Source organism: Sarcophilus harrisii, chromosome 3 (genome assembly GCF_902635505.1).
Source record: "Sarcophilus harrisii chromosome 3, mSarHar1.11, whole genome shotgun sequence".
Taxonomy (NCBI): domain Eukaryota; kingdom Metazoa; phylum Chordata; class Mammalia; order Dasyuromorphia; family Dasyuridae; genus Sarcophilus; species Sarcophilus harrisii.
In genome coordinates, this window is record NC_045428.1 from 584,680,238 (window position 1) to 584,692,048 (window position 11,811).

The window sequence follows — 11,811 nt, forward strand, 5'->3', positions numbered from 1 at the left end:
TGGGAGGTTTGATCCCTACAGAGAGGATACTTTTATTCTCTCAGGATTCTAGGGATAATCCTGAAGAGATATGGGTCTCCCACTATTGCTCGAGCCCCCACCAGTGTGCTCCCTGACAATAATCAACCAAGAGACACCAATATCTTTAGAAAAGTGACTTATTGAGAAACTGTATTATGAACAGCTGGTATAAAACATTTCTCTGACAACAAATCAGGGACCTACATCCCTTTGTACGTAAAAGATCCTCAAGGAGAAAGGCCTCAAGCTTAAAGTAGAGGCATGTATATAGAGAGCATATTGTAAAAGGGTACTTCCTATTCCTTTTTTCCCTTTGTGTAATTCTAACCAAGTTTCCCTTAGATGTAGCTCCCTGCCAGATGGGGATCCCATAATTATGGAGGTATAAACCTCTGTAAGACCATGGTTGGCTCTTATCTCTGTCTTAAAGGTTCACATTCCCTGAAAGTGCCACTATTCTTAAATGACTAGCATTTCACTGCTGTCTATAGCCACTTGCACTGACCTCCGCCACTATTATTCTTGTGGCTCACTGTGGACAAGGAGCTCTATTTTATATTCTTTTTGGAATATGAAATTTTCAAACAACTATTCTTAAAATAGTATTAAATAGATTTTAAGGCTCACAGGGACTTAATGTCTTTTTTTTTAAAGGGAAAAAATCTTGAACTTGAACCCTTTGGACTCGGCCAAATTTAGGTTTAGTCTACAAGAACATTCTTAATGATCTCTTGGCAGCTTCTGACACTGTTGATCACTCTTTTCTCCTTGACATAATCTTTGTAGATTTTCATGACAATTCTGTCTACCGGTTCTCCTCCTACTGGCCTTTCCTTTTTAGTCTCCTTTATTTCACAAACAAAAAGGATTTTGAAAGCCCTTTCATCCATCCTTCAGATTTATTCAGAGTGAGTAGCCTCTTCTAGTAATGAATAGACAAATGAGTAGGTCTGGATACTCTTGGTCTTAAGGCTGCAGGTTTTGTTTGCTGGATCTTCATCTAGGTCATGTCTGCTACAATGACTGTCCTCCAAGATTGTCCCAGGCCTGCTTTTCTGCTCCTTTTATAATATTTTGCTTGGTTATATCTAATCAGCTCTCATATATTCAATGATTATTCCTATGCACCTGATTCTAAGATTTGTTTATTCAGCCTTAAACTCTCTCTTGATCACCACCTTTCCATTTTCAATTGCCTTTTGAAAATTTCAAATTGTATGTCTCATAAACACCTTTAGCACATGTTCAAAATAGAAAACCCTTCCTTCTTCCAAATTTCCCTCTCATTGTTGAGGGCACCACAATTTTCCTAGTTACCCAGGCTTCCCTAGTTACCCAGGTGTCAACTTCAGCTTCTCACTTTCTCTCAATCTCCATATCCAAATCTGTTGCCAAGTCTTATCTAATTTACCTCATAATGTCTCCTGTATGCTCCCCTCTCCCTTTCTCTCCTCTGATACCACTATCACCACCCAAATGCAGGTCTTTGTCACCTTGTTATGGACTGTTACAATATCCTTCTTGTCTCAAGTTTCCCTCCATCCCTAATCCATTCTCCATTCAGCTAAAGTACATTATTTCTAAAGTATGGGATTTACAGTACTTCCGACTTCCCCTTCTCCCTCTAGCCTCATTCAATAAACTAGTGGCTCCCTATTACCTCCAGGATCTGCTTGCCTTTTACCTTTCCAGTTTTCTTATCCCTTGCTCCCCTCTACTGACTCAGATACAATGACACTGGCTTCCCAGCTGTTCTTAACTCAAGATACTCCATCTCCCATTTCTCTGACTTTTCATTGGCTGTCCCCGTGCCTGTAATGTCCTTCCTCTTCATTTCTCTTCCCTGGCTTTCTTCAAGTCCCAGCTAAAATCCTCCCTTCTGCAAGTACTCCTTTGATCTATAATTAGCTTCAATTTATCATATATACATATATCTTATAGGTACATACCTGTTTGTGCATCCTTTATCTCCACACATATACATATGTATATACCTATAAATACATATATTTGTATCTCTAATTTTGTGTAAACATACACAGACACACACAGAATGAGCTTTAGGGCAGAGATCTTTGGGGGATTTGTATCATCAGCAGACTGCTGAGTGTTACTGAGCACCTACTATGTGCCAGGCATTGTGCTAGGTCTTGGAGACCCAAGACAAAGAGTTCCTATCCTCTAGAATGTATATATGTATACATTCTACATGTATATGTGTGTGTGTGTGTGTGTGTGTGTAAGACAAAAGGTATTGGAGAAGAGCAGTAGTATCCAGTGGACAGTAAAGATGTCATGTTGCAAGTGGAACCTGAGTTGAGCTATGAAGAAAATCAAGGGTTCCATGAGATGAGGAGGGGGAGATTCATTCCCAGCATCAGGGACAGATTGGGTAAAAGGCGACAGAAGATGAAATCTGGGGGCTGCAAAAACAAGAAATGGTGTCTACCCTCAAGAAGCTTACATTCCCCACTTTATTTTGTTGTTATTGTTGTTTAGAAAAAGTCTATCTTGCTCAGAGAAAGGTATACGTCCCCTAAAATTGTTTTTTTTTTTTTTTTCAGAATAATATAGGGTCTTATTGCAACAATTGCAGGTGAGTTAGAAACAAATCGTCCCTGAGAACTACAAGATCTGGATTCTGGATCTAACTTGTATGTCTCTGGAAGATCTCTTTAGGGCACATCTGTAAAGGAGGAACATTCCTGTACCGGACTGTCTCTAAGCTCCGTCCCAGCTCTCACCATCGGTCTTCCTAAGGCTCCAATGTGATTTTCCGCATCATTTTCCTAATGTGCCTTGGTGGGGAGCCTCCCTTAGCTCTTGGTGCCACCTGCTGGTTTTTGTGGGAACTGGTTCCCAAGCTTCCAGCCCTGTGCAATCCAAGCCCAAGAAAGGAGCCGTCCCTTCTCTTAAGGTATTTGCAGTGGAGGAGACAACGTGGACATAAGTAAGCACCAAGCAGACAGAAATACAAACTAGCTAAAATACAAGTAACTTGGGAGAGAAGGCGCTGGCTGTTGAGGGCTCAGGAAAGATCTCTTTGAAAGCGTGAGACTTGAAGGGAGGGAGTAATTTTGTCAGACCATCAGCCAAGAAGTGTTCATTAAGCACCTACTGTGTGACAGGTATTGGGGCCGGCTCAAGGGAAACAAAACCAGACTCATTCCAAATGGGAGACGAATACAGACATATAAATGTATGCGTGGTAAGTACGGAGGGAATAAGTACAAATATATACAAGACGTTAAGATGGAGATCACTAGTACCTGGAAGGACTAGAAAAGGTTTCATAGAGAAGACGGAGCTGGAGCTTCACCTTAAAGGAAGAGAGACGTTTTAAGGTGGAAATGAGGAGTCAGTGCACGCGGGCAGGTTGGGAAGAGAGAGAAAGCCAGTTTGGCTGCACAGTGGGCCAGGCTGGGCCAAGGGTTAGAAGGCTGAACCCTGGAGTTTCCACCTCTAAAGACAATGGGAAGTCACTGGTTGGGGGATGACCTGGCAGATCTGGCTGCAAGAGCGGGCTCCGGGCAAGGAGGCAAGACCCTGAAGGAGATAAAAAGAGGCTTTAGACTTTATCCCTGGCTATTCCAGCGGTGGTTACTCAGCTGAGGCGAAGGCTGGTCCAGAGACCTCCAGAAAGCTAGCCAGAACAGGACACAAACCTTTCCTCCTCCTCCGTGCAATCAGCTCCCAGACTGTCACTTTCCTAGCGCTCACACCGCCCCCGCCTACTCTTGCACACATCGCCTGAATGCAGGCCCTGCTCCCTCTTGCTACTTTGTTGGTCTTCCCGTCTCTGTTGCTGTCCGGGGGGAGGGGCGGGGAAGGCCGCGGGGGATGCCCCGAGAGCCCCTCCCGGCGCGGGCGGCCTAACTCCTGCCCGCGCAGGGCGGGGGAGCCCCGAGGGGCCCGGGAAGCAGCCTCGGGGGACGCTCCCAGAAAGGAGCTAGCCATTTCACAGACAGGGAAACTGAGGGTCGGGCCGCACGCCGGCAGGTGGATCGGGCCGGCCAGCTTCCGGCTGCCGCCTCTTTCTGCCACGACTCCCCGCCCCGGGGGGTGGGGAGGGTGCAGGGAGATGATGCTCATTGGCGCGGGCTTTTGTGAGTGACAGGGGACAGCAAACGGTGGGGGAGGGGAAGCGGAGAGCCTCCCGACTAGGGGAGGAGGAGCAATCGGGAAAGGCTTCGTGTAGGAGGCGGCTTGACCTGTGCTTTGCACCGCAGGCACGGAGGACAGCCTGTGCAAAGGGGAACGGACAGGCTGGCAACACCACCCACAAACATGCGGGGATAGCATTGGTATCTCGTACATTTGCCCTGCTCCTTGTCCCAACCCTCAGCTCTCGGCAGCTCTGGGCCCCTTTAAGACCTTCCCTTCTTCCTCCTCCTCCGCCCCACCCTCAGCCCCGCAGGGATGTATGACGCATAATCCGCGCGACGCCGGTCACCAGGCCCCGCCCCTCGGGCGCTGAGGGGCCCTGCCCGGAGCCGGGAGGCTGAGAGGGTCGTGGTCATGGCTCTGGCGCCTGCCAATCAGCCGGAGGTGATCCGCGCCGCTCAGAAAGATGAGTATTACCGGGTCAACCTGCGGAGCGCAGCCGGAGGCGCCCTTCACAGCCTGGCAGGTGAACCTGGGCCGGGCAGTGCGCAAGCGCGGATGGGCGGGAGCGGGAGCGGGAGGGCGCAGGCTCAGATGGGCGTGAGGGACTGGGCGGGGCTTTGCGGGAGCTCGAGGGCGCTTTTCCCGGCCGGAGAAGGCGGGACGGGTGAGCGAAGTGGGGCTCAGCGCCGTGGAGTGCGCAGGCGTGAGAGGGGGCGGGGCGGGGCGGACCCACGTGCGTGTCCCTCCTCCTAGGCCCTCTGGTGGCGGCTGCGGCGATTGCCTCCCCTCCCGCTGCTTTCCTAGCGCCCCGCTTCACTTGCAGCCTAGTTCTCCCTCTTCCCTTGCCAGCGCTAGAAGCCGCCTTGGCTCCCTACTGCTGCTGGGACTCCTTTTTCTGGCACTCGGCAGGAAACATTTCCCGAGCGTCTGCCCGTGTACCGCCTTGTGCTAAGAGGCCAAAAACCAAACAGAACCCCCTTGAGTTACGGGGCTGGCACGTGATTGCCCGCTGTGTGCCCTGCTCCCCTCCCCTGGAGAAGACCGCCCCGGGAGGCCCAGCGTAGAGAGGAAATAAAGAGCGCGGGGGCCGGGGAAGGCGCGGTTGGGGCATCCAGAGGGAGTCCGCCCCGCCCCGCCCCCTCTCACGCCTGCGCACTCCACGGCGCTGAGGGGGGGATGCGGCCCCGCCCGGCCCGTGGCTAGCGCTCCTCCCCGGCCCGACAAGCCGCCGCCTGCCGGTCCTAGCAGAGGCCTCGGCACAGCGCCTGGCCCAGGAGACATGGAGGGACACCGACCGCTTGCCTGCTCTGGCCCTTTGCCCTTTCAGGCGCTAAGAAATGGCTGGAATGGAGGAAGGAGATTGAGTTGCTGGCAGATGTGGCCTACTTCACCCTCACCACGTTTTCAGGTAGAGTGGGGAGGGGGCCAGGGAGGAGTAAGCACGGGGTCCCCACGGTGGGGGACCAGGGGCACGGGCCCTGCGGCCCCCTCAGGCCTGGGCCCCTGGAAGGCCTCCTCTGGCCAGGGTCACTAACCCTTCCAGGGCAGCAGAGACTTTCAAGGCCTCCATCTTGGTGGTGAAATGAACCTGCTTAACTTCCTAGAGGGGACCCTGTGCCCTCCCACTCCACTTTCCACGGCCAGGCCGGCGCCTCCTTGTCCTGGACACGGGCCATTGGCCAACTGCCGCTCACTTGGTCTCCAGGCCTGGCATCAGCCTCCGGGCCTTGGACATCAGCCCTTAGCGCCACAGCCAGGCTCTGCCCAGGCACGTGTCCCCTCAACGTGTACGGGGCACCTCGACTGCCCACCTGTGACCCACAGTCTCTTACAACATCCCTGGCGAACCCTTTGGCCCAGTGAGAGGAGTAGGTGGTCTGGCCGAGTTCCAGGATCTAGCCCAGCTTCCACTGCGGGCCAGGCCCTAGGGACGGGAGCTGAAAGGATACAGTCCCTGCCCCAAAGGGGGAGTCGGGACCCACTTAGTGCAGAGCCCTACTGGGGACAAAGGTGGAAGAGCGGCAGAGGGCTCCTTGAAGAAGAGAGTGTTCTTCCTTGTGGATTCAAGGAGCTGGTGCCTGAACAGAGCAAAAGGATGGAGAAAAAAGCAGTATTACTCTTGCTTAGTCATTTTAGTTCTGACTCAGTGCCTCATTTGGGCTTTTCTTGGCAGTTACTGGAGCAGTTTGCCATTTCCTTCCCCAGATCTTTTAACAGACAAGGAAACTGAGGCACAAGGGGAAGTGACCTGTCCAGGGTCATTCAGCTAAGTGTCTAAGGCCTGACTCCAGGCAGGCTAGGAAGGTGGCGAGTGCAGGGTTGAGGCCGCTCTAGCAGGGGCTGCTGGGCCAGCTCTCCCCAGAACGAGAAGTCCGCATGCTATCCAGCCATCAGTAAGGGAGGAGTGACAGGAGCCAGGCAGAGATTGTTCTGGATCCTTCAGGAAGACAATGAACGGGGGCTGGGGAGAGGTGTCGAGATCTGGCCCAGGCTCGACAGGCCTGAGTAAGTGGGCCGCCCTTTCAGGGGATGGGGGACCATAGGCGTCAGCCCCGGCCAGGGAGCCCCACTGTGCCCCATGTGCTCTCTTGCTCACAGGCTACCAGACTCTCGGTGAGGAATACGTGAATGTCATCCAGGTGGACCCATCCAAGAGCAGGGTCCCTTCGTGGCTTCGCCGAGCCGCCCTGGTCGGCCTGCACACGCTGGCACCCTATGTGCTGGAGAAGGCCCTGGTCCATCTGGAGCACGAGCTGCAGGTGGAAGGCGAGGGCACCCGGCACTCGCAGAGCGGCCTGGTGCCCGGCATCCGAGGCAGGTCGGCCGTGCGGCGCTGGCTTCACAGACACGTCCGCCACCTGACCGAGACTCAGAAGAAGGTGCTCCTGCGCGTGGTGTACGTTTTCAAACAAAGCGTCATCTGCCTCCACCGGCTGCATCTGGCCGTGTTCTACATGAACGGGGTCTTCTACCACCTGGCCAAAAGGCTCACGGGGGTCACCTACGTAAGTAGCCTTGCTCTACCTCAACTCACATCAAGGATGTTGCTGGGAGGGTAATGAGGAAATGTTTCCTAGTGGCGAGAGGAAATAGGGAGCTCTGCCACCAGGTCCTAAATCTGGAGCACAGGAGAGCCCCAGGCCCCCGCCATGGTCTCCCAGTCTGCGTCAGAGCAGGACTAGAACCTAGTCGTCTATCCACAACGGGCCCTGATTCAGCATGGCTCGAACCGAGTATATGAGGGGACCTTGAAAGGTCAGCTAAAGCAGACCTCAAATGTCAGGCATTTCACCCTTGGGGTGATAGGAAGCCCCCAAGGTTTCTTAGTAGGGGACCACATGGCCACTGAGCCTCAGCAATACCTCTGGAAGTTGGGCTTGCAGCAGCTGGTCAACTAGCTCCCACCTGCTCAGCCAAGAACCCTGTTTACATTTTAAAATTAGATCTTTCTTAAAGATGCAAAGGTTATTTTGGTGGCTGTAGGTAAGAGTGTAGACATCCAAGTAATCTTTTTAATGACTAAACAGAGAGAAGGGGAAGAAAGGTGTTGAGGAGACAGAACAGGCAGGACTTGGCAAGAGACTGGAGATGAGGTTATGGGAGAGGAGGCAGGAAGGCTCCTGCATCAGAACCAGCTGGGTTTGAAGGAGGGGGCAGGCTCTGGCAGAGAAGGCATCTCTAGGAACAAGCCTGATTAGGCCTTGGCTGCTTCCATCTGGGACTAAGGCAAAGGTGGAATGAGAAGAGTTTGCTGTGGACTTAGTGAAACTGGCATGAAGCTGACAGCCAAATTAAAAAGAAACGGCAGTGGGGTCCAGTTCTAATAAGACCGTGTGGAGCTGCAAAGCACCTGGGGACCAACCAACCCAGACCCAGCATCCTTAAGATGGGAGAACTTTTCCAAAGGTTACCCAGCTAGAGAAGGCCTGCTGCCACTGGCATGGGGCCCAGCAGGAGCCTGGGACAGGAGCTTCTGTCTGGTCACCTGAAGGAGGGTACGCTATTAGTACTGAAAACGTGGTAGGGAAAGTCCGTGAGCAGGGACAGAAAAGAGCCACTGGGGGGGCCCAAAGCTTAGTGACAAGGCTGTGCCTCATAGGGTGCAATGGAGAGGGATGCCAGCCCTTGTCCCTCAGGAGCCCCCCAGAGAACAAGGGCACAAGAGCTGCTTTCCTGATCACTGATCTGCCCTCTGGGGAGAGAAGCCCTTGCTGTCACTGGTGGGGCCCGTCCCTCTTGCCCTTGGTAAGCGTGGTGCTCGACCTCTCTGACCTTCAGTTACGCGTGCGCAGCTTCGCTGGGGACGATCACGGTGTCCGCTGGAGCTATGGGGTTCTGGGGATGGTATCCTTGATGCACCTGCTGCTGTCGGTGGGCGTCCAGATCTATGGCTTCACTCAGAGGCAACAGGCCCGGAAGGAGTGGAAGCTTCACCGCAGCCTCTCCCGCCGCAAGTATGAGGGGCAGCAGAGGGAGGGTTGGGGGGGTCCCGCCCGTCCCAGTGGCTCCCCTCCCTTGGAGCCATGTGGGCCATGCCCTTCTCCTCACAGGAGCCTGGCAGAGGAGAAGTCTGCGGGCAGGAGCTCCATGTGCACCCTGTGCCTGGAGGAGCGCCAGCGAGCCACGGCCACGCCCTGCGGTCACCTCTTCTGCTGGGAGTGCATCACCGAGTGGTGCAACACCAAGGTGAGGGGCAGGGGACACCCCAGAGCCAGGGCTGCCATGGGCCAGGGCCACTGTCCTGCATCCTGGCCTCCCAGGCCCGGCAGCCTCTGCTCCCTTTGTCAGGCTGTTGGGAACCTCAGGGAAAGCCTGGGACGGATGGGCTTTTCTCCCTGGCTGTAAGCGCTCTTGTTTACAAAGCAAACAAATACATTTAAAGTTCTCACAGACTCCAGGTACAAAACCTCCTGCCAGTCCAGACTGGCACCTTAGAATCGCCCCAAGCATGGAGCTGTGGTGGCTTATGGGAGGTAGGAGCAAGTAGACAGTATCATCAACAAAGTGAAGGCAGAATCCTCTTTCTGGATCAGACAAATTGAGTAATTACAGACAGGAGCTTGGCTTTCAGTCAACAACGCTGTGCTCCTAAGCAAAACTCCAAGATCTGTCCCCTCCCATGCCCTGGGCCCGATGGCATAGAAAGCATCTTTAGAAAGAATATCTCATTAGGAGGCAATTCTAGCTATGCACACTCACTGGCACGGAAGGTGAGCCAGACAATCAATCTCTGGCTCTTAAAAAAAGCAACCTGATCTAATAGTGAAATAGGGGAAATGATGGAAATAGGAAGCACTTCCAAACATCCTTTTTTCCCACCTCCTTGGTTTGCAGAAGAGGAAGCAGGCTCAGCAAAGTAAAGTCTTAAGAGCAGAATTAGAACTGAAATCAAAGTCTTGTCTGCAATAATAAAACCTACTACTCATTCTCCATAAAGTTGGGGGAGTGGAGGAAGAGATTGCCATTACCTTCTGAACTCTGTTAGGTTTATGAACAAAACCTGTTTTCACTGATCAGATTTTTAAAAATAATGCAAATACTCTGCTTAATTTTAATGAGGGTCAAAAATTCAAATGCATTTTTGCCTTAATTTTTAAAAAGCTGAATTAGATAAAGACCAACTCCTACCTACATGAGCTAGTCAAGGGAAGAAATACTGAGATAATCTTTATTCCTTCATCTTGAAATCATAGCATAAATATGAACATGAAAAAGGCAGGCTTTGGTTTTTTCAATACCTTCCACATTGTTGGCTCTCTGTAGTATTTTATGTTTATGTAGCCTATTTCTCCTAGAAAGCAACAGGAATTTAAAAAGGAATATAAATGCTTAATTTGAACCATCTTCATTTTCCCCACAGACGGAATGTCCCCTCTGCCGAGAAAAGTTTCATCCGCAGAAACTGATTTACCTGCGACATTATCGTTAGTCCTAGCAAACCCAGCTCAAAGAGCAACAGAAGAAAAGGAAAAAGCTCTCAAGAATTATGTTTTTATTAATGGACCAAAAGCAGAGTTCATTTTAATTTATCCAGAATCATGATGGTGACTTAACTTGCACTGTAATTATCAAGTTTGTTTTCGAAATCACTGTATAAGATGCTTTGATTGCTGCTCAGATATCGGGGATGGCGTGGTGGGATCCAAGGACAGGACTTCAGACAGGAATGCATGTACACACTGGAACATACTCAGAAAATTCACCCGGGGCCTCAGACACTGTTGCTAAATGTAGGTATGTCCATCTTCCTTTCTAACTGGGCTGAGATAACTGAGTTGACTATTTTGGACAAATAGTACTTCTTCTAACTTCCTTTCCTCCAATTTCTGTGCTACTTGAAAAGTTTTTGAGAAGTCAGTATTTTGCTTATTCAGAAAAGGGTTCGCTGTGCTTATCAAAAAAGCAGTGTTTTAGGTTGTCTTCCTTACCCACAGTAATGCATCAGAAACCAAATTCTTTGGAATTTACATTCTAAGCAGTCAGTAATAAAGGCCTGTGAATATATTATGGCATAATAATTTCAGTATCAGGTTTATTCATGAATGAATGATTCAGGAAACTTGGTAATTTATCCAAGTACAAACAGTTCAGTTTCAATAGTTGGCCACCAAACAATGAATTCCCCAATTCACCTACTAGGGCTTGCTGGTGTGTTAACCCAATCTCATATTTGGCACACACTTTTGAGAAAAAAGTCAGTTATTCTCCCATAAAACAAAACAACAAAACCCACCCTTCAGTCCACTGGATAAACATATCTATCTACTCTGCTACTAGAAAAACCAATGCTCTGGCTGGTGATTCAGTTCCTGCCTCTCGGGATGTGCGACACTTGGATGTGCTTTCCCTGCCAACAAGGTCAGGCCAACTCATGAAGACATTTGCGAGTCACACCCGTTGTCTTTTTCACCAACCACACAATTTGACAGTATTAAGTGGAAGGACCTTGACTGGAGCCCAGGCTAACCAGACCCACCTGCTATCAGGCGTCATAAAGAACACCCTCTACAAACCTCAGGTGACCCCTTCCTTTTGATCCATCAAATCTCTACTTCACAAATTCATGAATTGTTTCAATCCAAATAAATCTATGGAAAAATAAATCTTTTCAATTCCACAAATAGCAATTATAATTGCTATTCGTTGAATAATTTTTCTAACATGATATTTTAAAGGTGCAACAGAAAAGTGTCTTAACTTTAAATCTAGCAAAAAGATTATTCCTGTTACACCTTTAAAAACATTCTAAGCAACCCCTCAGCATGCTAGAAGCCTAAAAAGGTAAAAGGAGGCTCTTAAAACTAAGATAATTTTCGTTTCTTTCCAACACAAACTACTTCCCAATTAACTTTTAATAAAAGCTGCCTGCAACCACCCTTTAGTTTTGAAGACAACAGAACAGTTAAGTTTCTCTCCAAGCAGACTGAACCCAGTCTACATTTGGAGTCAAGTATAGTGGGTTACAGGACCAGAGAGGTTATTAATATCAGTTAAACAGGGGGATTCCTGCTAAGCACAGGAAAAAACACATGATCAACTTCCAAGTAAACCATCTCCAGAAAAAAGGAGCACTCACAACAAAAGAAATTTGTTTGGTGGAAACACTAAATTCAATGGCTTTGTTTTTTCGACATTAAGCTTAAATAAGGGCAGAAAAAGATAAATGGCGGGGGGAAGAATTAA

General features: G+C 50.1%; 1 protein-coding gene across 2 annotated transcripts; it reads left to right on the top strand.

The window, feature by feature from the left end:
* The first annotated feature begins 4,435 nt into the window (after positions 1-4,435).
* On the top strand, positions 4,436-11,637 carry PEX10 (peroxisomal biogenesis factor 10). 2 transcript variants are annotated; one of them, XM_031963003.1, is made up of 6 exons: positions 4,436-4,651; positions 5,456-5,536; positions 6,727-7,133; positions 8,421-8,582; positions 8,679-8,814; positions 9,989-11,637. In XM_031963003.1, exons 1-6 carry the CDS (start codon positions 4,540-4,542, stop codon positions 10,168-10,170), a joined length of 1,080 nt encoding a protein of 359 aa, XP_031818863.1. In that variant the 5' UTR covers positions 4,436-4,539; the 3' UTR covers positions 10,171-11,637. The 2 variants fall into 2 exon arrangements, with proteins under 2 accessions (XP_031818863.1, XP_031818864.1); XM_031963004.1 differs by having other exon boundaries at positions 4,540-4,651; positions 8,407-8,582; positions 9,989-10,181.
* Positions 11,638-11,811: the final 174 nt, after the last annotated feature.